Raw genomic sequence first — 26,279 nt, forward strand, 5'->3', positions numbered from 1 at the left:
CCTTTGTGTTAAGGCTGAGCTGACTTCCTACGTGACTTGGGGAAAGCGACCATTGTCAGGACACTAAGCCATGCCGCCCAGGATCGCTCAGATCCTCCCCGTCTCCTACGTCATTTTAACAGTTTCCCTAGAAAAGCCTCCGTATGCTGAGGTTGATTCTGGGACACTTGGCACTTCCGACTGCCCTGAGGAGTTGGTGTTTCTCACTTGTTTCTAGCTGGAATCGCAGCTCCCGGTTTCTGCGAGCTTGACCTTAGATGCGGGACACACCTCTTTCTGCCTGAGTTGGGGGGCTCAGAATCACTGGTCTCCCCTGGTTGGGGTCCCCTGGCATCAAGCCACCTGGTAAGCTCAGAAGTCGGCACCTGAGTGTGGTGGGAACAAAGAAACTGGAGCAGAGCCCCAGGGAGCCCCGCCCCCGGGGGAAGCCCCGCCCCCGGGGAGCCCCGCCCCCAGGGAGCCCTGCCCAAGGACGTCCTACCCCCAGGGAGCACTCCGCCCCAGACCCAGCACCCTCCCTCCTGGTTGCAAAGTGCGAACGTCTCCATGCTGACGGCTCCCTCTCGCACAAGCGTTTTCAAACGCACGTTGGTGCACAGACTGCCATGCCGATGGGCTGGGGGCCGGCCCGGGTCCTCCCGCCAAGTGCAAGACCCGCGTGTTTGCCGGCCCCCTGGAGGCAGGGACCCCGCTCTGCGTGACACTAGGTTAGGGGACATGTCAGCCCGAGTCGCTACTTTCCTGAGGGGGTCAGTTTCAAACACAGCTTTGATGTGGAGAATGGACCCCCAGACACAGCTCAACCTCACCGCCTGCACCCCGCCCCGAAGGGGGTGGCGGCCATGCCGGGCTCGCACCGCTGCTTCTGCAGCAACTCAACTCCGCGGGATCCGGGGGGCGGCTGTCCGGAGTGGCATCTGCTGCTTCCAGACAGTCACTTGATGCGCCGTCTGTCCTTTGAGATGGGCCTGGCGTCCCTGTCACCCCGAGGAGGCGCCCCCCTTCTGCCTGGGCCACAAACGTCCGGGGGTACCCGCTCGGACTACTCCGCGTGGGCCCCCCAAAGAGGCGTGAACCCTCCCTTCTCTGCTCCCAGCGGGCACCCTGCCAGCCTCCAGCCTCCCGCAGGGGCCCAGACAGACACGTCTACAATATTTTAAATGGCTTTATTAAAGGCTGTTAATACAAAATACGACCAAGGTACAAGCGGTCGGTAAGAACTTTCATTTTTGAACACGCGTATCAAAGAAAGGAAGGCCGCTCCGACACCCCGCAGGCTGGGGCTGCACCCCATCTGTCCCCAGGGCAGGTGGTACCGCCAGACGAGGGCAGGGGACGGACCCCAGGCAAAGGGCTGAGGCTGGCTTCTGACTTCTCGGGAGAGACTTTGCAAAATACAGTCACGCAAAGCAAGACATGAGGCCCAGCTGAGTCCCAGGTGTGGGGGAGCAGGAGGGGACTCCAAACCCCGCGCCGGCTTTGGCCAAAAAGCGGCTTTTAAAGTTAGAAATGAGACTCCTGGCTTTAGAAGCTTGAGGGTGGCAAACGCGGGAGCTTAATGTGCCGAAGTGGACACGCTGGACGGGGATCACGGGGAGAGGGGACAGGGACCATCTCTGTGCAGGCTGCGGGTTGAGGGGCCGCCCTGAGGGCAGGGAGGGCAGGACCCGGTGAAAGAAACCGGACCTGTCCCCCGACGGGCAGACACGTGGCTGCGGGCTGTTGTGAGAGGCACATCTTTCTTCTCTGCCACCAATGCCGAAGGGCACAGCCTCGCATCTGTGCAGCCCCTGGTTTCCGAGGGGCCCTGCTCTCATGTGTGGGTACTGACAGCCCCACAGAGGGGCCCCCGCCCTGCTGACTGTGGGGCTTCCAGGGCTCCTCCCCCCACCGTGCTAGAAAACTCTCTTCCCTTTCTCATTTTCACCGTACTTACTCGGTACAAAAAGGACCTGCATTTGCCACGATACAGTCCCAGAGCAGCAAGGTCAAATCCAAGCCCCAAAGGACCAGATGGGATTCAGGGACATCGAACGCCTGGCAGGGACCCAACCAAACACTGGCTAAGCCACAGCGTTGGCAGAAACTTTCCCAGAAAAAAAAAAAGGTGCCACGTTGCGTTCCGTGGCAGCTGGAAGCCCTTTCGGAAGGTCCCACGGGACGGAAAGGCATTTTAAGAAGACAGGCGTGGCACAGACGGGCGCTGGCTGGCCGGGCACGCAGGGTTAAGGCTTCGGGTGAGCACAGTGAGAGGCGAAGTGGAGGTCACACTTGGGGGCGCGTCCTGCAGGCTCAGGCCACTCAGGCCCCCCCCTCAGGGCACGGTGCCCCAGGGCGAGGCCCGGCCTCCGCCCTGCCGGCCTGGGGAGGGGCCACTAAGTCCCAGTCCAGGAGACACTGTCCCATGACCGTGGAGGTCTGTGGGGGGCGCTGCACAAGCTGGTCAGGGCCACTGGCCGCAGGTCTCAGCGGGAAGGTCTGACACAACCGGGACCGGTCAGACTGTCCTCCGGCGACACCTGCCATCGGCTGCCCTGCAAGGCCCGGGGTGGGGCACCCCCAGGCCATCTGAGCAGAGGACTCCGCCAGGAATCGGGCACAGACCCAAGGAAGGTGGTTACCCTACAACCGCTAAGTCTAGATACAAAATAATGAAAAGCTGATACAAAAGGAAAAGCTGATACAGACGTTTACACATGCAACACTTAAACAATGCTAATAGTCTGAATAAGCCTCGGGGCAGCGTGGAGATGCCAAGTCCGCTTCCTGGGACACACCAGGGTGGGGTGGCACACGCAGCGACTGTGGCTTCAGCGAGGGCAGCCCTGAGTGGGGCTGGGGGGACTCGGGGCATAGGGAGCAAAGCCTTCCACAGCCACAACCAGCATGCTCATGTCGCCGGCTGAGGACATCCCTGGGATCACTCATCAAAGGTGACCCCATACATTCGAAGAGGGAGGGGCTAAAGGAGAGGGCAGGGGGGGCCACTGTTACGACTTCGGTGACATGGCTGAGCAAACCCTCTCTCTGAGGAGGGGGACAGAGGTTTTATTTGCGAGAGTTATTGAATTCTTAATAGGTTTTAAAAATTCCACATATAAAACTCCTGTTATCAAATCATTGAAAATTGCATCTGTATCTGGTCTTACCAAAAAGTGGAAAATCTGGAAACCTGGATAAGGCGATATTCACCAGTTTCCAAGCATCGGAAAAGCAAACGGAAACCTGGGAAAGGCCGGCGGTGTGGCCCGCTGGGAAACCGCCGCACCGCTTTGGGAAACAACCTGGGGGCCTGGTTTTTTGTGGGGTTTTTTTGGGTCTAACGCATTTTACCAGTTGTCCAGAAAATCAAATCCCGTCTTCAAGATGACATTACTTGAGCTGACCTGCAGAAAGGACAAACAGCAAAGTAAGGCATGACGGTTTTTTTTTCGGTTACGCATAATCTAAAAACAGCACCTCATTTAAAATGGCCCAAATGAAAGAGGCTGTTCCTGCCTCAGAGGCTCCTTGGCCTCATTAGCTGCAGTGCTTGGAGCCGGAAAATTAAGTACCATTCAAAGCGAGGGTCTGATCCCCAGCCCCCCGCCCCCCGGAACCGACCCGGATGTGTCTGCGAGCAGCTCCCAGACCCGCCCGCAGAGGGGAAAAACGCTCTCTGCGTGCCGGGCAGGTTCCGGCATCTCCACGGACGACGAGGACATGTAAACGGTCTTCCTAATGTCCCGCAAGCCTGCACACTCGAGGGCCTGACGTAGGACGCAAAGCTCACTTCTTCCAGAGTAAGTGGAAGGTTCTGGAGTGATTTTCCCCAGCCCGGGGACATTCTTCAGGTCAAAGGTCGCCCACATAGTGACGTGGGGTTGCCCTGAGGCCCACGAGCTGGCTGCAGGCTCCCGCCAGCGCCTGTGACCTTAGAGGCCCCTCCCGCCGGTGACACCATGCTGACGTCCCCCGGCGGGCTGCGGCCGGCCTGCCCGGGCATGGACGCTGGCCGCCCGCCGTCCACGCGGCTGGCCGGCAGTGGACACGCAGCCCCGGCCCCAACGCCTGTCGCAGGCCCAGTCCCGCTGCGTCCGACACGGCGGGTTCGGGCGGGGCTCCCTGTCTCTGGTCGCCCCGTCTCTCCAGGGCGGTGGCAGGTCACACGGTGCTGTGTGCGCTAAGCCGTTCGCCCAGCAGACGCCACGTGCCGTCTCTGCCTCTGTACGCCCCAAGCCTTCCTGTGTCTCCCACGATATTTCTCCTTCAGAGGAAGACCCTCCCCGAGGAAGGTCTGGGAAAGGTCACTGGCCGGGGACAGGCAGACGAGTCGCAGCCCTGAGACGGACGACAGACTCGGCCGCCTGCACATGTCAGTGACAACTGGGCCTCACCCCAAAGCCCCTGGGCACGGGCAGGGGGCGGGGGAGGGTGTCTGCGGCCCTCCATCCTGGGGGCGGCTTCCCCGGGTCACCCCCGGAGGAAGGGGCCACCCACCTGTGGAGGCCCGGGGTCTGAGAACAGAGCGTCTGTGTCCTCCTCGCCCTCCAGGCCGGCCTCGGGAGCGGGCGGCTTGCCCACGGGCTCGGAGGCGGTGGCCTCGTCCACCATGCCGGGGCAGGCCTGGACCGGCCGGGGGCCCTCGCGCTCCATGCTGGCACTGGGAAGGACATGCGGCTCTTGGCGGAGGTGGCCGGGCCTCTCGGCCTTGGCCTCCTTGTCCTTCGGGACGGGCTCCTGCCTGTAGCAGGCCGGCAGGGCCTTCTCGCCTTTCTCCATGGACTTGATCTGGCTGGGCGTCAGCGACGGGAACTCGGCCTGGGGCCCCGCGGCCCTGATCTTCCAGAAGGGGGCCTCCTCCTCCTTCCAGGCAGGGCCCGGAGCGTCCGGCCCAGCTGCCTTGCTGCCCTGGGAGGCTCTGCACGGCTGCCTGGGCTCGCTGGCGGCACCGCCGGGCTCCTGGGTGGACAAGGAGCAGACGCTGAACTCCATCTGACTCTGCGGCAGGACACAGGAGGAGAGGGGACAATGACCATCACACTGCCGGGCATGCTGGCCAGCTCGCATGCCGCCCGGCAGCCAGGACCCCGCTGGGGCCCATCTGCTCTAGCGTCCTGTTTCTTTAAGTTTAAATCCGGCTCTGCGGAGCCGCTCACGACCCGGGTGGCACCCCGTGCAGAAGCCGCGGGCTGCTGCCTGGCTGTCCTGAGTGTCCAGCTTCGCCTGCCGCTGCACCCGGGGACACGGCAGCAGCCGATCCCACGGCCCCGTCACGGCCCACTACGGACAGCTCAGCGACCCCGAGCCCTACTGGCCCTGGGGACCCTCTGCCTGGCACCCGCCTGCGGCCTGGGGACTCCTCCCAGTGCCTCCCGAGGAGGGGCTGCAGGGCGGTCACCCCGCCCCCCCCACACACAGGTGCACGCCCCGGCTGACAGGGCACCGCCACAGGTCAAGCCCCCACCGGCCTCTCCCCTCCCCACCTAAGTCCAGGGGAGCCAGACTCCGCCTTCCTGGACCAAGGCAGGAAGGTCAAGGGGCAGGCTGAGTGGCAGCCGGCCTCGCACCTGCCAGGGGCTGAACCACGTCCCCAACTTACACGCCGAAGCCGAAACCGCAACGACGATGGTGCGAGGAGCTGGGCCTTGGGGAGGGGACAGGTCTGCAGAGGTCACGGGGGCCACGCTGGGTCAGCACCTCGCAAGCAGTGGCAAGCCCCGAGACTCTGGCCAGGGCCCGCCCACACCGGCCGAGTCCTGTCCGAGCTCCACACGGAGAGGCAGACGTGGGCTGCTCAGGCCGCGGCGGCGGGATCGGTGACCGAGCCCGGGCCGACCACGATGCTGTCACCGCACGTACACCCCCGAGACGCGGCCACTAAGCCCTGCTCCCAGCTCCCACCCTGTTCCTGGTCCTGGACCCTGCACCCGGCCCGGGCCCCGGACTCCGAGGGCGGACCCCATGCGGCCCACACCGCACTCAGTTCCCACGACCCCCATGACCCACCCACACCGTGCCTGGTCCCCACAACCTCCCACAACCTGGCCCACACCACGCCCGGTCCCCATGACCCCCCACGCCCCCTGACGGCGCTGAGCTGCTCCTCCTGGCGCATGGTTGGATGGAATCTGCCCCCTCAGGGCAGAGCACCCCGGGGGGTCAGCGCCCGTGCCCCGTGGACACTGATCTGCCGCCCGTCGCCCTTTGCAGAGATCCGACGGGTCCCCTGCTCCTGCCACTGCTCCTCCCTCACACGTCCCCGCTGCCCCCATCGTTTTAAAATAAAATTACACTACACTACAGAAATTTTGAGACTTAGAAGGAAAACGTCACCGGCGAGCCTCCCCCTCCCGTAACCGCCGCGCCCTTCGGCATCCCGGTGCGATGTCACGCACGGGCTCTGTGGGGTGGCCGTTCCGCCGTGCACACGGCTCGGGGCGCTCCTTCTCACCTAACGGAAAGCCTCGCCGGGGCGTCACGCCGTCTTTGCGCCGCGGTTTTTAACGCCGCGAGCAGCTGCCCCACCACCTACCCGGCCACTCTCTCATTACCGACTTGTGGCCTCTCATCTTCCTCATTATAATTAACGTCGCCGCGAGCATCTTCCCACACACGGGGTTCATCTCTTCAGATAATTTCCAGAAATAAAACGTCAAAATATAAAAGGCCCTTCTAAGAAAATGGTTCTGGCGCGTACCCGTTACCGGATCAGCTTTCCGGGAGCTGCCTCAGTGCCAGCACCGCCAGGCAGCCTTTGGGGGGCGCTGTCGGTCACCACACCCGCGACGGCGCAAGAACCGTGGCTCTGGTCTTCAGCGCACCTTCCTCCACTAGGCCCGTGGCTGGTCTGGGTCTCTCCGTGTTGACAAACCGTGCTCTCCGGAGACTCTCCCCAGTGGGCACGGGCACATTAGGACAAGCACGAAAACACGGCTTTTCCTGGGGAAACCGCAGACCCTGCACCCGGACGGCGGCCGGCTCTCGGTCCGAGCCTGGATTCCGACAGCCAGGGCCCCGCTCAAGGCCGAGCGGCGAGGGGACAAGGCCACTTCGCAAGCCCAGGCTGCCCTGAAGCTCAACGTTGTAAGGAAAAAACCCGAGAAGACGACAGCGGAGGCCTGGCCATGCCGGACGCCGCGGCCACGGCAGGGCAGGGCACACGGGACGCGTCCAGCGTGGCCAGCACGTTTTGTCGGTTTTTGAGTTTTTAAAATGTTTTCTTCTACAAAGGAACATGGAGGTCCGGAGCCCTTCAGCGAAGCGCCCTCGGTCACCAGCCCATCAGGAGCCACCGTCTGGGACTGAGACCTGCACTTCTTGAGCACCTACTGTGTGCTAGACAATGTCCCCACACACAGTGGGCACTGCGATCTGACCCTGTTCCCCTTGTACCAAAAGAGAAGCCAGTCTGGGGGGTGGGAAGCCGAGTGGGGGGCTGCCCAGCAGCGGGGAGTGCAGGCCCGGGCCATGCTGGGCACCGCGGCGCACACAACAAGCCCGCGGCCACAGGGATGCCGCCGCGGGCAGCCCAGAGCCGGGTCCCCGGCGGCGCCTCCGGGCGCATGTCCGGGCTCTTTCTAAGTGGACCATTTGCAACGCTCTGCATGTTTCCGAATTCCGCACTGGGACAGAAAGCCACTGCGGGGGCAGAGATGACGGTCTCCTTAAACGGGCCACCTGCTGACCCCTCGGGGGCCAGAGCCGCCGGAAGCTGTCCCGCGGGGAGGCACTTACCGAGCTTGCTCGTCAAGCCCCGAGCCTGCCTAGAGCCAGCCATTTCTCTGACAGAGACTTCTGCTTAGAAGCCTCTGCAAGGCCGGGGTGGACACCTGTCCGCGTGGAGGGCAGAAGCAGGCTGCGCGGGGTCGCCGGGGTGCGAGGGAGGTCACAGGGCTCCGAGGGGCTTTGGACGCTGTCGAAAGGGCACCCAAGCAGCACAGAGCGGGCGTGACGCCCTCTGACAGACAAGGGCTGTTCCCTCGGCTCCCTGAGCCCCTGGGGACCACTGACAGATCCTCGGGGGTGGCGTCACCAGGTTAGAAGTAGCGGCTACTTGGTCTGGGGGGCTTTGGGGTGAAAATGGGGAAACCGAGAACTCACAGAAGAAAAAGAGTCCGTGCATCTCTGCCTCTAAGTCTTTGTCCCTGGGCATGTTTTTTATTTTGCAAATAAAATTTGACTAAGATCGCCTTTAAAAAGTCTTGGCTGTGCTAGGCGCCCTGCCCCTCCTCACCACCAGGAAACGGTTTTGTTCTTGTGCTTAAAACACACACCCGTTGGGAGGGTGGAGGGCGGGCGGGCCCACCTGCCTGGGCCCAGGACCTCCAGCGCCACCCACGGAGCTGGTCCGGTTGAGCCTCTCCCTGGACTGCAGCCCCGTGGTCTCATCCGGTAAAGGTGCCGAGCACAGGAGGCCAGGGCGGAGCCGGAAATGGCTCGGAGACGCAAAGTCCTGCCTGTGGTCATTCGGTCACTCGGGCTGCCCGCATTGTTTCCATGGTTTTACTGCTTTCCACTTCCAACAAGATGCTTCCAGACTCCGCCCACTGATGCACCCCTGCACCTGCTCCTCCTGCAAAACCCCTGCCAGCTGGCCGCCGGCTGCCCTGCTGGGCAGCCCCCCACTCAGCTTCCCACCCCCCAGACTGGCTTCTCCCTCTTTTGGCATAAGGGGAACAGGGTCAGATGCGCAGTGCCCACTGCGTGTGGGGACATTGTCTGGCATACAGTAGGTGCTGAGGAAGCGTGGAAGCCGCCCTGTGCTCCTGGCTCCCAAGGTCCGAGCTCAGCTCCACCTCCGATCACAGTCCTGGGGCCCCTGCAGCACCTCTCTCTGATCACCAGTGTGGCACGCGGACACTGTCCCCAGAGCTGGGATAGGCAGGTGGCGTCTGCGCCCGAACGGCGGAGCTGGGGTGAAACGCTCTCTGGGTGCCCAGTGTCCACTGAAGCTCCGTGCTCAGGCCACTGTCCTGTCCTGGGGACTCTCCCAGAGCCAGGGGCCTGGGGCTCTGGGGTGTGACCTCACCTCCCAGCATGCCTCTGAAGGTCACGCCACACCACAGGGTCTGAGACCAGGACCTCTGACACTGGGGTGGATCAGTGGACGGGAGGGGACAGCCCTGCCTCGTGGAGGTGACAGACTATTGGGGGGACCCCTCCGGACCCTGCGTCAGGCACAAGAAAGTGGAAAAAAAAAATAAGGTTCTAGATGGAACGTCCTTATTTCTGGATAAAGTCTTTCTCTAGGTGTGGATGGAAAACAAGCTCTTGGGCACCCGTTGGGGACCCATGTAACAGGAAGCCGAGGACCCGGCCGCACGCGGCGTGACCTCCCACATGCCACACAAGGGTTTCACTTGGACCCGGGGACTGCTCCAGCCCAGCCTGCTCCCAGCATACCCACCTGCTCCCCGACGTCCCCAGCCTGCTCCCCAACGTCCCCAGCCTGCTCCCCGGCGTCCCCAGCCTGCTCCCCGACGTCCCCAGCCTGCTCCCCGGCGTCCCCAGCCTGCTCCCCGGCGTCCCCAGCCTGCTCCCCGACATCCTTCGCACCCCCGCACCCCCACAGGGTTCCGGCCACGCCCTGGCGCTCGCCCCGCCCTGCATGGGCCTTGGTGTCCAACCCGCAGCGAGGACAGGGTGACCCCTGCAGGACGCGCACGGCCGCACCGCTGTTTCCGGAAGCGGGGTCCGCTGGGGGCTGAGGGGACCGTGCTCGCCCGGGGAGCAAGGCCGCCCGCGCTGCCGCCTCGCGGCTCACGCGCCCCCCAGCTCCGGCGCGAGGGCCTGCGCCCCGCCCCGGCGGCCTCCACGCCCTGAGGCCCCTCACCCCGCCGGGGCGCAGCGGTCGCCCCCACGAGTCACGAGGTGACGGGACTGTGACGTCACGCACGCTCCCTGTGCCCTGCCAAGCGAGCCGCTCTGCCCCGCTGACCCCTCGGCCGCTGCTCCATGTTAGGGCACAGTCCCCCTCTGCGGGGTCCAGCCCGCCTCACTGCCGCGTCCCCGCAGACCCCCCGCCCGGAGGCCCCCCATGCCCGCGGGACACAAGGAGGACCAGGACGCGCCCCTTCAGGGGTCCCTCTGCCCCTACTACGGAAAGAACCTTCCAACACACAGCACGGAATGTTCTAGAATTCAGAGGATCCTGGGCTTTTCCTTGGGTTAGAGACACCTGCCTTTTGGTCATTTTGCTGCTTAGGGATGCACTTCTAGGAAGGACGAAAACAAGTTCAAACCAGTTAGGCGGGACAGTTGCGTGACTCTGGCGACGACGATGGCAACGATGACGGAAGACTGGGGGGCCAACAGTGGCGCCCCACGCCGGGCGCGGGGCCGACCCACGCGCATGCGCGCCCGCCGGCCCCCGCGGCCCCACGGCCCCCACGGCCCCCCCGGGCGGAGGGCGCGTCCGCTCCCCTCGTCCCCTCGTCCCCACGCTCCGGCACCGCCCAGCGACGCTCCGGGCCGCAGTGGCGCTGCAGGCCCGTCTCTGCCACTCCCCCGTCCCCACTTCTGCCTGTCCCTGCGGCCCTTCTGATTCCACCCCAATAAAAGCAGCTGTTACTCTCGCACCCCAAAAAACGCCGCCGTGCCCCTCACAGCTGTGCCTGCGCAGAAGCCCCGGCAAGGCACAGAGCACGGTGGGCGGAGCCGGGGGCGGAGGGGACCCTGCTGTCGGGGACAGGCGGGCGCCCGCGTCCAGCGCCTCACCCCGTCCCCGCCCCCCTCCGCCCCCGCCCTTGCCCCGCAGCGGACGCGTCACCCGCAGCCTGGCAGTGGGGTCGTGGCCTCCTGCGTCCATCAGGACGGAAAGGAATGCATACAGCAACGCAATTCTTCTAAAAAGACAAACAAATCTAAATTTAACCCAACTTACCCTCGTTTCCCAGGAGAAAGGGGCAGAGTGCTCGTCTTGCCAAGTTATGTCCTGAAACAAAAATTCAAGAAAAAGTCTGAAATCCGAACCCGAACACCCCTCACAAACATCCCCCAAGGCCACAGGGGAGCCCAAATTCACAGAGAACCCCAATTCCCGCCCCCACGCAAGCCCGGCCTCTGCTGCTCTCAGGGTGGGCTCAGCCCCTCTGTCTGGGAGGCCACCTGGGGACTCGGTGACAGGAAGCTGGGGAGGAAGGGAGGCAGGCCTGAGCGTACCACCCCCCCGAGCCCCCATGGGACGGCGACTCAGCCCTTTGAGCCTCAGTTTCCCCATCTGCCAAAGGAGACCCATTCTTCCCTCACAGGGCTGCCGTGAGGCCCAGACAATGCCAGGCAGGGGCTGCAGGCCACGCCAAGAGGTCTGAGCGCCCTCCTCCCCCGAGGGCTGATGGCGCCATCAGCAGCTGATCAGCAGTCGATGAGGAAAACGCCAATTCCATGCAAGCGCCTGTGACGAGGCCCCTGATGTCTCCCGCCCCACCCAGCAGGGCACGAGGAGCCGGGCGACGGCTCTTCCCCGCAGACCCCCGGCCCCCCGCGGCCGTCCCGGCACGGCACGTGACTCGCCGGTACCCAGCTTCCACGGCACGGGGGCCCTGCTCCCTGCCCCAAACGCTGGGACGAACTGGGAGACACGGACTGAAAGGGGGACCACGGGGTGTGGGTGGGGGCTGCCCTTCCTTAGGTGCCCAGTAACTTACGACTCCCCCACCCGCCCCCCACAGGCCACTTCCCACTGGTCAGAGCCCCCAGCCGCCCCGCACGGCTGCACCACACCCGGCTGTCCCCGGACCACGCCCGGCTGTCCCCGGACCATGCCCGGCTGTTCCCGCACCGCGCCTGGCTGTCCCCGGACCATGCCCGGCTGTCCCTGCAAGGTGCCTGGCTGTCCCCACAAGGTGCCTGGCTGTCCTTGCACCGTGCCTCGCCGTCCCGCCAACCTTAAAAGTGAGTGGGAGCCTGGACCGCTGCCCTCCCGTTTGCAATTTCAGTTAAACCCAAGTTACTTTTCAATTTACAAACTCCATTCCTCCAAAAATGGAGACAGGCTGCCCGGAGGACCGCGATGTAACGAACCCTGTGGCTGCACGTCTCAGCAGAGGCCGTGGCTCCTGCGCCCCCGTCAACGTGTGTGTAGTGTTGGGGAGCGGGGCGTGGGGCTCGAAGTTCCTCGTAGAAGCAATGAAACAAGGGGAGCTTTGTTTTCGGATGGGAAAAATAAAGGTGGCCAAGGACACGTAAACATCACTTTTCCTAGAACCGGCGGAAAAGTGGAGACATTCAAGCGGCAGGGGCCTCCCCACGGGCGGGGCACTGCAGGGGCCACCTCCGCGGACAGAGGAGGCGCGGAGGGGTTTCCAGCACGCAGGGGCCAGGGAGGGAGCAGGACCGCGGGCCAGGGGACTCTGGAGCTGGGTCACCCTTCTCGTGGGTGTGGTTGTCTTCTGAATGTTAGTCACACATCTTGAGTCCCCTTGATCGGCTCAGGTTAAAAGAATAAGGTTTTGGGTTTTGGTGGTTTTGGGTCGGAAGGTGAATGACGGCGAGACCTTGAGCGGCAGACAGCCGGGGCTGGGGGGGCCAGCAGCCTCCAGGGGCTGCAGGCAGCCACATTGGCTGCGACTTCAAGGGGGTCACTGACGGAAAGAGGGTCATCCGTGATTCCTCCCAACTTGGTGTCAAGTCAATAGTGTCCTGTTTGCTCCAGCAAGAAACTGAGTCGAGAGGCAAATTCCTTAGATTTCTGCAATTCTGACCTCACAAAAAATAATAAAGCTCTTACCAAAAATAACCATGCCAAACAAAAATGTGATTGAAGGTCCGATGTCAGCCAGGGGCCGCACACTCGAGCCACGAAGCGCTGGCAGCCGGTACAGGCCCTCCGGACACTCGGATGCCAAACAGCAGCAGACTGCGAAGTGGCAGCTCACACACACGCACACACACGTGCATGTGCACACACTCATGCACTCACACACACATGCACATGCACACACGCACTCACAGGTGCACACACTTGTGCATGTGTGTGCACAGTCACAACCGCACGCACACACTCACATGCACATTCACACACATGCACTCACACGTGCATCCACACAGATATGCACACGCACACACCCTCACACGTACATACACTCACACGTGCACACACCCTAACACATGCACGGACACACATGTGTGCACACACCCTCACACACGCATGCATACACACACAATCACACATACACATGCACACACAGCTCACTCTCTCTGCTCCCACGTCGGCCAGCCGCCCAGCAGCCCGTGGCCAGGCACACGTCTTTGGACGATCACGTGTGCTCTGCGCAGGCCGCCCCGCCCGCCCCGCCTGCCCCTAGCCCACCCCAGCACCAGACATCTCTGCTGCCGTGGCCCTGGCACAGGGCAGGCTGCCTGCCAGGAGCTCTCCCCCATGTCAAACTTCGCTCTGCGGAAGCCACCCACCCCAGACACAACACTGACTCTCTCTGGAATCTTCTCTGGAGCCCTGCATGGGACAAGCAGCAGAGGGCAAGCGCAGAGGGCCACAGGGCCCCCAGAGGCCGGGGCGTGTGTGGCCAGGCGGGTCTCTACTGGGCTCCGAGGACGCGGGGTGTACATGCGCCGAGCACCCTGGCCCTCCGTGCAGAGGCCTGCTTGTCTCAGAAACGTTTGGGCCACACAGAGACAGCAGTTAAAAGTGTTGCCTGTGCCCCCGCCGTAGTCCTGGGGTGCACGCTCGCAGGAGCCAGCAAGGATGGGGGGGCGGGTTGTGAGGAGCAGGGGCCACGCCCTACGCCTCTGTGGCCCCTCGCCGCTCTGGGGGGCCCTGGGGCACTGCTGGCTGTGCACTAACCACACTCATGGAGAGTTCACCACAACCTAAAAAGTCGGAAAAGGCTCCATACTGTATGCTCCCACCGACGTGACCTTCTGGAAAGGCAAAGTGGCGGGTACAGGACGAGGATCAGAGGTGGCGGGGGCGGGGGAGGGGTGGGAGGGTGAGCTCAGGGGTTCAGGGTGCTGAAATGACACTGTCCCATGCTGTAATGCGTGTGTCTCAGAAATGCGTGCGTGTGCGGGGGAAGCCCCACAAAGGTGCTGAATGCTCGAAGGCCGCCTCTCCTAACGAGCACCTTCACCAGCACCGACGCCCGTGAGGGTGTCCGCAGCCACCACGGCCGCGGGACGGAAAGGGCACCCACCACCCTGCACGAGGGCGTCACGGCACGCGAGGGCGTCACCACGCGCGATGGCGTCACCGCACGCGACGGCGTCACCGCGCACGAGGGCGTCGCCCCGCACGCGACGGCGTCACCGCGCACGAGGGCGTCACCGCGCACGAGGGCGTCGCCACGCCCCTCGCCAGGCGTCGGCCAGTCGCCCGGGGCCGGCGCGCGGTGAGCCGGGCAGCGCGGGCCCCTCCGATGCGCGCCCGCTAAGCACGCGGCCCAGCGCGGCCGGCTCACCGCGCGCCACAGCAGCTGCAACCTCGGCGACTCGCCTTCCCAAGGGGTTCGGTAATTTTGCTTCTAGGTCACTGGGTTACAGGTCAGTCCGCTGCGACTGGCCGACTTCTCTGGAAAGCCACGACGGTTCCAGGGTTGCAGAGGGAGAAACCGGACTTCGAGTTCGCCTCGGGCTCGAACGGCACCCGCCGCCCCCCGCGCGCCTGCGCGGACCCTCCGGGCGCGTCCTCGCCCCGGCTCTCTGCCAGCAGGGCGCCCGAGCCCCGTGCTGCGGCACCTCAAGCGCGAGCGAGCGAGGCGGCACCCGCGGGTGTCCCTTAGGTCCTCCTCACGTGAGCCCGCGAGGGCAGCGGGGAGCGTGGGCTTGCGGGAGCCGTGTGAGCGCCGGGGCGCGGCCAGGTCACCGCGGTGTCGCGGAGCACGTGGCGCCTCTCCGGTGGCAGCCACGGACTCGCCTGGACTGGCCTCTCGTAGGACAGGCGGGGGCTTCCTGCAGCTGCCGCCTGGACCGCCGCGCCTTCCCGCGGGCGCCCCCTCGGGCGCGCTGTGGCAGGTGCCGGGGGATCAGCCCCTTCCTGGGCTCACACTGGAACCGCCGCACTCGGGACGCAGAACAGTGTCCCGCAGAGCGGTGCCCGGCCGGGCTGCAGACCACATCGCCTCAGGTGCCCTTTCCATGGGTCCCACCTGGCTCCGTTTTACAAAGCTGACAGCTCCCCATGAAATTCCCCTGCGGCCATTCCCCTGGGCAGTCACCTAGCTGTCCTTTGTGATGCCCGATGCCCTCTTCACCCCAGGGACACCTGGCCACAAGGCCACGCAGCTGCACTCGCTGACCTCCAGCCTCAGGGCTCACTGCCGAGGTGCCCACGATCAATACTGCTGGGCGGCTCTCATCGTCCCCAAATGAGGACCTCGCCTAAACCAGCTGCGTCCCGCTGCTCACAGGGGGGCCAGGCCTCCCGGCCAGCTCCCTCGCGCCCCGCCCGCAGCTGACGAGATCGCGGCCTGCGCCCCGGCGGGCCGGCCACGGCGGAGGCTGGTGCCCCGCGTGCCGCGGGCTCCCGCGGGCCGGAACCGGGCCGAGTCTCCTTCCCTTTCTTCTTTTCCTCTTCAGAGTAAAGGCCGTGACTCACGCCAGGGACACATGTGTGACATGTGCTGTGACACTCCCGACCGCCAGACTTGGGAGCTGGGCTGGGGGGAGCATGAAGGATTTTTAGGGCTGCGAAGGACTCATGACACTGTGGTGGTGGGCACGGGCCACTGTGCATTTGTCCAGACCCACCGAGCACACGCCGCCAAGAGTGACTGTGGGTGACGATGACGCGTCCCTGTAGGTTCGCCGATTGCAGCAAATGCACCACATGGTGGGGATGCTCAGAGTGTGGGGGGCAGGGATGAGTGGGGACGTGTGGGTGTGTGGGGGGGTCAGGGGCGTGTGGGGGCGCTGCACTTTCTGCTCAGTTTTGCTGTGAACCTAAATCTGCTCAAAACAAACAACAAAATAAAACGAGTCCGCTAAAACACCCGGCGCGCGCGGGAGGAAAATCGCTACCACAGGCTCCTTTGCTGAGTGCCCACGCCCAGGGGCCGCTGTTCACAGCTCCGCGCAGCGGGCGCTTCCCCTCCGGGTCACAGTGCTGCCACTCGCGCCCAGAAGCGGGGTCCAAGCTGCGCGTGCTACACCAGGAAAGCGGGCGCTGCGCCACGGGGACTGGCGGCAGCAGACACGGGGCGGGCTCGGCGCCGGAGCAGGGGTCGGCTCGGAGCCGGAGCAGGGGCTGGGGGGCGGGGGGGTCGGGGGACTGTCTCAGAATGAACGAAGAACCAGTAGGAAGTGTAAACAGCTAGGTCTGGTCTTCATCTGTTTTTTTGAGAAACGGACACATATTTTTGCTGTCGTTGTTACTAAGGGAACCTCTTGCGTGGAGTGTGAAAGTGACTCCTGTGGATTGACCAGACTCCGGACCAGCCAGCATGCAGTGCTTTCCAGCTGTCCCCTGCCTCCCTGCGTGACAGTGAGCTAGTCATTTAATTTCTTCGCAGAACCTGTTCCCCGGGCGCCACAGGGCCGCCTGCCTCCCACGGGAGCCAGGCCAAGGTCACTGCCCGCTCCCAGGGCTCACCTCCCGGGAGCTGCCCTGTTGGTGCGGCTGGGCAGCCTTCCCCGCGCAGCCAGTGGTGCTGGATCTGGGCCCACGGCCACGGCCACGGCCACGTCCTCACCCCCGCCCAGGGCCGGGGCGCAGAACCCCAGGTGCGAGACACCAAGAGCCACACCCACCCCGTCATCTTTTCTGAAAAGTCCATGGACCTGCCAAACAGAGGTGGGAACCATAATTATACATGTCGCCTTCCTTAAAGAAAAATTCAGGGTACGGAGAAAGTAACCCTCAAATTTTTGTTTGTTTTTCTGCCAAGAGCTGAAAAAAAGCAAAGGCGGAGTGCTGACGCGGAGGGGGCGGGGGTGACAGGGCCCAGGAATCCGGGTACCTAGCCACGTGTACACCAAGCGCCCGAACTTCCGGGGTCTCCCGCCTATGGCCTACAGGGAGCCGAGCAGGTGGCGCATAGCCCGGAGCCCGGTGGCCTGCACGGCCCTGATCAGACCCCGCTAGGTGGCTGGCCAGGAGTCGGGGCGGGGCAGGGAGCAGAGAGCAACACCTTCCTAAAATTCAGGCTATTTTTTTCTCTATTTGATAAAAGGAAGCGGGGTGTGTGTGGGGGAAGCAAGTTCGGGGAATCTCTAAACCCTTCCAAGATGCAAATTTTTCACCCGACTGCTGGAGGGAGGGCGCGGCGACCTCCGAGCACAGCGAGGGTCCCAGCGAGGCGCTGCTAGAAGCATGTTTGTAAACATGCCCTAATGTTTGGACTGGACACATGACCCAGTGTTGTGTCTGCTCCAAGGCTGGCCCCAGGGCCAGAGGGAAACTTTTGGGGCCATGGTTTCAGCAGGAAGGGCCCAAAGAAAGCGCGGGCGTGGCCTGGGCGTGGCCAGGACGGGGCGTGGTTAGGACAGGACTGGGCTCCAGGTGAGACTTGGGCGCCCCTCTTCTGTTGCAGGGATTAAGGCTCCTAGGACGTTCTGTTCTCCGCACATGAGAGATGACAGGGTCGGGAGGGGCTGGTGGCCTTGCCCTGAAGCTGCATGCGACCCTACCATCAGGCGGGGGGTTTTTACGTAGCTGGTGAAGAGTGGGGGGGGCCTAAGCTCGCATGCCTCTAGCCTCTCTCTCATACACAACAGGCTCCGAAAGACATCTGCTCAGCTGACGCCCGGGACAAACGACTCCACGGACAGAGCTGAACATCCGATGGGTCCCTCGTCACTTCAATTTTCCAGAGCAGCCAGCCCCGCTGTGCACCAGGCTAGTCACCTGCATGGCTGGTCCCTTTACGGACCGCGAGGGCACAGACCGCACACAGGTGCGGCCGCCCTAGGTGGGGCGGTGCCTCCGCAGAGCAGCTGCGATGCGTGGGCGGGGCCCGACCTCGCTAGCAGCCACCAAGGGCCATGATGCAGCCACCAAGGGCCATGGTACAGCCACCGAGGGCCACGGCCATCGTCAGAACACTACCAAGTCTCTAGCTGCTGGTCCTGCAGCCCATAAGAACGAGACTGCCTGGCGATGGTCACATCTGGAGGCTACAGCCGTGTGATCTCACTTAAAATGCTTCCATATGAAATACAAAAATGTTACCAGTGACAGGGTGGCTGGGGTGGGGGGCCGTATATTCAAAGGCACAGGCGGTGTCTTTGTCCTCCCGAGCAGGGGAAAGGGGGGCACGAGCCGCGGCCCGTGTGACTGCTGACCGGGAGACAGGCCACATTGCACTGCGGACAGAGCAAGCCGAGGCCTCGGATGCGTGCCCCACGGCACGTCATGGGGCCACCAGGGCAGAGACGCCTCTCACGTGGCCAACCCCGGGCTTAGCACCAGCAGGAATTACTTATTTCAGAAGAGTCAGTGATTTTCCCCAGTGGAAAGGGGGAGATTAGCTAATAACAGGAACATTCTCACCCGCAGCGGCCGCCGCCGTTCAAGACCACGGACGGGCCTTTCACACACGCCGTCTCGCCCACCACCCTGCTCCTGCCTCACCCACTGCGGAGGAGACAACTGAAGCTCAGGGAAGTCAGGGATCGACCACTGTCAAAAGGTCAAGGTTCGAGCCCGAGCTCCTTCTGTTGCAGCCTCAGGAGAGGCCGTGGGGGTCCCATGTGCCCGGTGGGCGAGGCCCCGCCCGGCCTCTCTGCTAAGGGCAGACACTGGCCAGAGTGAGGGCTGTGGTCCCCCCAGAGCGCCTATCGGTCAGAAGCCATCGATGGCTGCCGGGGGGGGGGGGTGGGGGTTGGGGCCCTGGGAGCATCTCCCATTCTGTGATTAGCTGTGGAGGCTCCTGGGGCCACCTCAGAAGGCAGATCAAGTGGGAAGGGACAGAGTGCCCGAGTTGACCTGGTTGAGGCCCTTCTGAACACACCTGGGGCCACCTATGAAGGCCGCTCGGTCCAGCAGCCTACCCGGGGGTCACCCCCACCTTGTCTTCACCCATCGCTCCGCCCCCAGGCGCCGCCCTCCGCAGGAAAGGCTGCCCTCCTGGGCCTGAGACCACCGACTCCACTTCAGTGCCAGCCTCTGCCGGGTCCGGGGGTGCATTTAAAACTCCCCAGTTCCATCAAACCACACAGCCGCTAGAGGCAAAAACGCACCCCGGACAACGCGCCACGCACCCTCCTCGGGGTCTGTGTCCCTGCCTCTGCCGTCGGTGCCCAGGCTGGCGAGAGGCATTCCGGAGCGCGCCCTCGCGGGCATGCCGAGCTCGATTCTGAAAACACAGGGCTGGCGGGGCCGTGGAAGGGCGTGCAGGCGCCGTCCGGAACAGTTCCGTTTGCTTCTAAGTCACACCGGGTGTACAAATTCAGACCGCTCAGTCTGGCACCCAGAGAAGGAATCAGCACAAAACGAACTCAGCGTCATCTTTTCTTATCGGTGACAGTGGCCCTTATATGGCATGGGCTCTGATGATGAGCAGGCCTGAGGATATTCTTAGCCAGACACCAAACTCAGGAACACTGGCCGCGGCCTGTGAGTACAGCACTTACAGGCCTGTTTCTCCTCATGTTTATTTATTTGTGACTTTTCCAAATTTTCACCCCCGGAATCTGAGCGCGAGCCCCGCAGAAGTGTTTGGAGAGACGCGTGTGTTCACACTGAGAACGCCACGACCCTGCGGACGCGTCCGAAGCCCACGCACCCCTCGTCCCATGGGCCACGCCCTGTTTTTCCTGGCGAAGCCTTCGGAGCTTAAAGCCCAGTGGAGCCTTTGCCCTCGACTCCGCAGGGAAGGCCATGCTGGCGGCATTTCTGGCCTTTCGCCCTTCCCCCGCGTTGAAGTGGCTTTAGGGCCACAAGCATTTTGTTTTCGTACACGTCTCAGCACACCCAAGCCTGAAAGTCGCTCTAGACGCTCATTCTTAGCTAGAATTCCTCCGGCAGCCGGGACTCGCCGGGGGCTCCAGGCCCGGGGCTCCTCCCTCGGCCTCCGCGGGAGCGCCGCCCACTTCCACACTTCGCCCGGCTTTCTGTCTTTGTCCCTCACCGCAAATGTGGAGTTTTGAAAGGCCAAATAAACACCGTGCAAAATGTAATGCCACCAAACAGGTTTTAAACGCTTCTCCAAGAGAACGCCCGTTTCTGAGCAAGGCAGAACGGCCAGGCCCTCGAGACGGCCTTGGCACGGTGGTCTCTGAGGTTTTTCCCCGTGTGGCCCCAGTGCCCCCTCCTTCACAGAGCCTGCCCTTCGACAGACACCCACACGTGCCCTTCCAAGTACCAAGTTTTGCCGTAGCGCGTTTAAACGCATCCCTTAGTTTTTCCGTGGCAAAACGGGGCCACCACGCTGGCCCCACAACGAAGCCGCAGGCATCGTGCTCGCTCAGGAAACATGGGGGGCTTTGCGCTTTGCCTCCTTGAACTGGAAGGCACCTCTTCCTTCTGGCAGCCTTGCTTGGCAATGTCGCCGTCCATACCCGGCTCACAAACATCACTACCAGACACGCGATCCATCTGCCGAGCGCCCTCCGCGCAGGCAGGGCGTGGGCGTCGTCACGCCCAGGCTTACACGCGGGGCTGAGCCTCTAAGGGGCGAAGTCACCAGGCCGTACACTGCGAGGCAGAGCGGATTAGAACCCGGGCTCCCCTGGCTTAAATTTCCTGCTGTTTCCACTTTAGTCGGCCTCGCCCGAGAGCAGCTGCCTTCGGCTCCGGGCGGGGGGAGGGCTCTCTGGGCCCGCCGCGCGGGTCCGGATGCGGGGCCTTTGAAGACCTCCTGCTCTCGGCGGTTCTTCCCGACTCCCGGGGGGCTCCCGCCCCGACCTCTGGCTCCAAGATCCCCCTCCCACCCCCTCCCATCCCGACGCCTTCGCCTCTCCAGCCCCCGCCCCCGCGGCCCGCGCACGGCTGCGCTCGGGCAGGTGCCGCGCCGCCCGGGCGCCTCGGGGTGCAGGACGGGTGCGGGGGGCGGAGGGGGGCGGGGGGGCGGGGGGGGGGGCCCGCCCGCGCCTACCTCGTCCCCGAAGCGCACCACCTTCTGGCCCGTGGGCCCGCGCAGGCCCGGGAAGCGGGCGAGCTCGTCGGGGCCTCCGGGGTCGCGGGGCGCGGGGGCGCTGGGCCCCACCAGGCACCGGTCGATGATCTCGTCCTGCTGCGCGGGCGGCAGCCGCGCCCACTCGGGCCCGTACTTCTCGCGGATCTTCTCCTTGTCCTGCATGATCTTCCTGGCCATGGGGCTCAGCGACGAGAAGTAGGTGAAGCGCTTCCGCTCCCGGTCGTCCAGAGGCCGGTTCCCGCTCATGACTGCGGAGCGCGAGGCCGCGATCGCCGCCGCCATGGACGCCATGCCCCGCCGGCCGGCCGCCCCCGGCCCCGCCCGCGCCCCGGGCCCCGGCCCCGCCCCCGACCCCGCCCCGCGCCCCCGGCCCCGCCCCGCAGCCCCGGCCCCGCCCGCGCCCCGCCCCGCAGCCCCGGCCCCGCCGGCCGGCCGCCCCGGCCCCTCCCCCGCCCCGGAGCTCCGCCCCCGGCCCCGCCCCGCGCCCCGGAGCCCCGCCCCCCGCCTGGCCTCGGCCCCCGCCCCCGCCCCGGAGCTCCGCTCCCGCCCCTGGCCCCGGCCCCTCCCCGCAGCCCAGAGCGCTGCGCCTTCCGGCTCGAGAGCCCGCCCTCCGCTCCCGCCCACCCCCGGGAACCCCCGCCCTCCGCTCCGCCATCCCCGGGAACCCCGCCTCCCGCTCCCGCCCGCCCACCCCTGGAACCCCGCCCTCCTCACCCCCAGCCCCGGGGACCCCAGCCCTCCTCACCCCTTGCCACACCCCGACGGCTCCCGGCGTGGGTTTCCGCAACACCCCCACGGCTCCCCAAGTCCGCACCCTGCGGTTTGACAGGATCGCTGGTGGTGACTGCCATGGCGCCACGTGGCCACTGGTTTGACAAAGGAAGCTGGCAGCTAGGACCTAGCCGCCGGCCCATGCCTCTCCGGTCCTTGTCCTTATAAGCCAGCTTCTCTACTCTCTGAGCCGTGCGACGAAACTGGGCCAGGGTCCTGGGGCCGGGAGCTGGCAGAGGAGGGGTGGGCAGGGGTCAGCCAAGAGGCCAAAGGGCCGACCTGAGGGGCTGGACTAGCATCGGGGTGTTCAAAGAAAATTAGTCCCCTCTGCTCCTACTCAGTGCAGTGCCAGGCTCGAAATCCAGCCCAGCAGCAGGAGCTGGGCACACCTGCACTGCGCGTGGCCACCGCATGTGAAGAGGCTGTTCCCAAGCCTTCCCGTGGCCTCTGCTTTTCCCGACTCCACAAATGAAATGACAAGATTTCTTCTGGGATCTCAGAAATCGCGAGAGAACTCTCAGCATCCAGAGTTCGCACACAAACGGGTGACGCAAGTTTTCACAGGCAGAGAGGGACGTCCGGACAGCAAGGGCCAGGCTGGGCATTTCGAAGCATGCCCCCGGGGCACGAAAGTTAAAATTATACAGAGCCCTTATCCGCTCCGCCATCTGGCTGATTTGAACAAGACTGAGACAGGGCTCCGGTGAGAATTCAGTGTCTGCTCTTAAAACAAGAAATTGCATTTCAGAATGACTTTGCCTCTACCTTTGCCCCAAAACTAACACTTGGATAATTCTGAACACAATAGTAGAAATAATTTTCAAAGTTCTGTTTTCAATGTGAAATGGCCTTATCATCTTCTGGCCCAGGAATCCTAAGAAAATATTTTTGGAATGTCATGAATGTGACGAGCTCTACAATAAAAGATATTGCTATCAACAATGTTATCAGCGTGATATATTGAAGCGGTAAGGAAAGCCACCAGAAAGGGCAGCCTGCATCGCATGGTATGCAAAGGACCATGTACGAAGGCTGAGAAGAATTTTCGGTATTGGTCTCTACTTAAGTTGCTACATATGCCCTGGGCACTAACCTGAATCCCACTGATTTCTACCCTTAATCCTTGTTTAGTAACGTGAGTTATGTTCAAATATGGACTCTTGAAATTTAATTAACATCTTCCAGCTTGCTTCAAAATCCACAGAGGAGAGGTCCCACGTGGTTTTTGAAGCGGTTGCAAAAAACGAATGTTGCTTTCAAAAAAGTGCAACCCAATTAAGTGTTTCAGATCATGATTTATGGCCGGAGAAGTCATAACATAAATATGGGAGGAGATCATTCAGGGACGTCAGCCAATCAGCCAAAGCCTGTGAAGTCCGTGACCGGGTGACAAGGGCCACACAGAAAAGTGCTTCCAGATTCTCAGAAGAAACCCGGGGAATTAAATGGCGCTGACGGATGGCCTGGCTGAAACCGGGCGGGGGGCAGGAGGCGGGCGGGGAACGAATAAATACATTCACGCACCCCAGCAGAGAAATAAAAATAGACGAATTCCAAATATGTGACAAGGTAAATACTGGGATGACTCTAGTGCTAAGTATTATAAAAAATAATGTAAACAGAGCCACCGTCAAACAGACTCGGAGCTGCCATCTCGGAGGAAGTACGTCCTCCTCCTCGACGCCTTGAAATGTGAAAACGGGGCAAAATCACCTTGGGTCCGGGCCTGAGGCAGCGCTTTTCCCCGACAGAGGTGATGAGAAAAACGCAGGTCCGAGCCCGGGACTGAAAATGAAAACGTCCTTCAGAATCCGCGCCGCCGTGGCTGCCCGTCCGCGCCCGCGAAACATCCTCCTCCGTGGGTGTCGCGCCCCCGTCTCTCTCTCACGGGCGGCCCCTGCCGTCACCTCCTGATTGGAACGCCGCTTGGGTCTCCACCCGAAGCGGCGCTTGCCAAACAGATGTTCTTTGGGGTCTCGCTCCGGCCTCGCGTTTAGGTGACGTGCAGAGTCTAGCACGCACCCCGACGCCGAAACGCTTCCAGGCCTCGTCGCGGACACAGCGCCTTCCCTCACTGTGCTCTCCCTGAGGTTTCATTGGCTGCTCCCCACGAGGCACCGTGGGCGGGGGCGGCAGGGTCACTTCACGGGCTCTGCTGGCGAAGGGCGGGCAGCGTCCCCCCGACGGCCAGCTCCCCGGGACCCAAATGGGGTGTTAGTTCCTGAAATGCTTCTCTGAGAAATTAGGGAGACACCGCAACAGGCGTCGCGGCGAGGACCGTGGCGCAGTGAGGACCGTGGCCCGACCCGCGGCGCCCGGCGGCCCGACCCGCGGCGCCCGGCGGCCCGACCCGCAGCGCCCGGCGGCCCGACCCGTGGCACCCGGCAGCCCGACCCGCGGCGCCCGGCGGCCCGACCTGCAGCGCCCGGCGGCCCGACCCGCGGCGCCCGGCGGCCCGACCTGCAGTGTCTGCCTTTGCAGGCGCCAGGCCAGTCATTGTTTTCAGAAGTGACCTCGTGTCCCCACCAGAATGGAAATGATAGGAGAATCTCATCTCGTTTAGAACCGTTGAGAACAAGAAGGCCTGGCTCAGAGGAAGGGCTCAATGGCTGTTTTCTGAATGAATCATGAACGAACGATGTTATGGTTTGATATTATCTCCCCTTTACGCATAAAGAAACTGAGGCATCGGAGGGAAACACGCACCCCGGAGCCTCCCCACGCGCCGCCTAGTCGGAGCTGGGACTGACCTGCGCAGACCAGCGACTTCTTTGCCTTGTCACATCTGTTAATTTCCACGTCCGAGGTTAATTACTAATTAGTCACGATAAACTGGGTTTGCGGCTGTCATTTATTAACGCTTCTAAGTCACTCGCTGGTGACGCAGCACTGACTCTGAGTAGGACGAGGGAGTATCCAGGATGGGATGGACGTGTCCCTGCCCCGGGTGCCGCCCTGGAGCTCCTCCCTCTAGGACCCCCCATTTTTAAATCCCACGGAGGGAGACACGAAGGCTGGAGGTGCCCTGGGGGCCCTTCTGGGGGCCGACCGGGGTCGCCGGCTTCAGGAGAAGCCCAGAGGCAAGGAAGCGGGGATACTGAGGCGGGCTCATCACGCGCCCGCCCGCCACGGAGCTGGGCCAAGGGGACTGGTGTGGCTGACACAGAGCCCCCGCCGAAGTCCTGTCGAAGCCTCGGTTCCGTCCCCCAAGACGAGGATGACCACCGGCCCTCCAGCATGAGCGTCAGATGAGAGAGAGGGGTGACGGGTGGGGGAGCCCGCCCCTCGGTCGCTGCCGGCGAACGGCCTGACACCCCACGCACTTGGCGCGGCTCGTTGGTCGTGGTCACCGCGCGCCAGGTCCCCTGGTGCTTACGGACAGCTGCTGGGACTCCCGTCTCAGCTGAAGTCAGGGCAGGGCCTCTCTTCCCTGTCTGCCGCCCCTCCCAGAGTGCCTGGGACGCAGCCGAGTGTCCAGCGGGCAGTAGGGACGGACGTCTGCTGAAGGACTTTGCCGCCTCCACGGGGACACCCCGCGAGGTGATGGAACCACCGGGCAAGCGCTCTGGCCCCGCTTCTCAGAGCCGGGCCATCGGCGTGGCCGCCTGGAGAACCGGTGGCCGACCTGGCGAGGTCCCAGGCACCGTGGCCAGCAGCCGGCAGTGGGGACAAGGCCGCCCGTCGGTGACGAGGCAGGGCTGTCTGCGGCAGGCGGAGCCGGCCTTCCTCACCGGCGCCTTCTGCCCTCCCTGAGGGATCCTCACTCCCGCACCTGATCCTGGTCATTCCGGAAGCCGCCAACCCCCTCTGCTCCAGGGCGGTGGCCACGGCCCACGGCGGACAAGTGAGCCTGGTTCACTCGGAAGACCGGCCGGCGCCCAGTGTTCGTGACCGAGACGGGGAGAGAGACAGGTGATTTCAGAATGCCACCGTAAGTGGCAGAAAACGTGCTCTGACCAGCTCGAGGGGCTGGTCTGTTTTCCCCACTGCAGGGAGAGCCTTTGCCGAGACAGCCCCGGTCTGCCACCAGGTCCGGGCAGGCGCGAGGCCCCTCCCGCGCCTACAGGAACGGAGCTGCCTCTGGGCAAAGCTGTGGGGCCCACGCGGGGCTCCGGGGTGGGCCCTGCCCTCCCCTGGCGGCCTTTCTGCAGCCCAGACGGAGGAGCGGCTTCGCTGCTCTGGGAACGACGCCACAGTCCCTGGGAACGTTACATGCCCTCCGCCTGCCCGGAGTCTCACGTCTAGAAACGTCTGAGAGTTGATCCTCCGTGGGAACACAAACGGCTCCAGAGGCAATTGTTCATTCCTTTTTCCCATCACCTGCAATCCCGCCCCCCTCTCCCCAAACGCAGCCGGCCCGTCCGTGAGGCCGAGCGCAGGGCCCCCTGCCCGCGAAGTCCGCATGGCGCCTGCCCCAGATGGAGGGGGGCCCCAGGGGACAGCCCGGCCCCCTCGCAGTCGATCTCAAGTGGACCTTGGTGTCCTGGCAAGAACGGT

General features: G+C 63.6%; 1 protein-coding gene across 3 annotated transcripts; it reads right to left on the bottom strand.

The window, feature by feature from the left end:
* Positions 1 to 1,149: 1,149 nt before the first annotated feature.
* CUNH1orf198 (chromosome unknown C1orf198 homolog) lies at positions 1,150 to 22,319 on the bottom strand. 3 transcript variants are annotated; one of them, XM_016163439.2, is made up of 6 exons: positions 22,120 to 22,319; positions 21,757 to 22,011; positions 20,970 to 21,259; positions 10,865 to 10,915; positions 4,480 to 4,941; positions 1,150 to 3,386 (listed from the first exon to the last, which is right to left on the bottom strand). In XM_016163439.2, the coding sequence occupies exons 1-6, from the start codon at positions 22,304 to 22,306 to the stop codon at positions 3,330 to 3,332; spliced, it is 1,302 nt and encodes a 433-aa protein (XP_016018925.2). In that variant the 5' UTR covers positions 22,307 to 22,319; the 3' UTR covers positions 1,150 to 3,329. The 3 variants fall into 3 exon arrangements, with proteins under 3 accessions (XP_016018925.2, XP_016018924.2, XP_036091454.1); XM_016163438.2 differs by having other exon boundaries at positions 4,480 to 4,980; positions 22,172 to 22,317; XM_036235561.1 differs by having other exon boundaries at positions 4,480 to 4,980; positions 22,120 to 22,317.
* Between the last annotated feature and the right edge of the window lie 3,960 nt (positions 22,320 to 26,279).

Source organism: Rousettus aegyptiacus, unplaced genomic scaffold (assembly GCF_014176215.1).
Source record: "Rousettus aegyptiacus isolate mRouAeg1 unplaced genomic scaffold, mRouAeg1.p scaffold_m13_p_18, whole genome shotgun sequence".
In the NCBI taxonomy this organism is placed as follows: Eukaryota; Metazoa; Chordata; class Mammalia; order Chiroptera; family Pteropodidae; genus Rousettus; species Rousettus aegyptiacus.

Coding starts and splice junctions, on each gene's coding strand:
- CUNH1orf198 (XM_036235561.1), bottom strand. CDS start 22,306: ATGCTGAGAGTTCTCTCGCGATTTCTGAGATCCCAGAAGAAATCTTGT. Junction 22,012..22,119: donor CGAGCCTGGCACTGCACTGA/GTAGGAGCAGAG, acceptor CTCCTCTGCCAG/CTCCCGGCCCCAGGACCCTG. Junction 3,387..4,479: donor CAGACCCCGGGCCTCCACAG/GTGGGTGGCCCC, acceptor TCCTTTCTGCAG/GTCAGCTCAAGTAATGTCAT.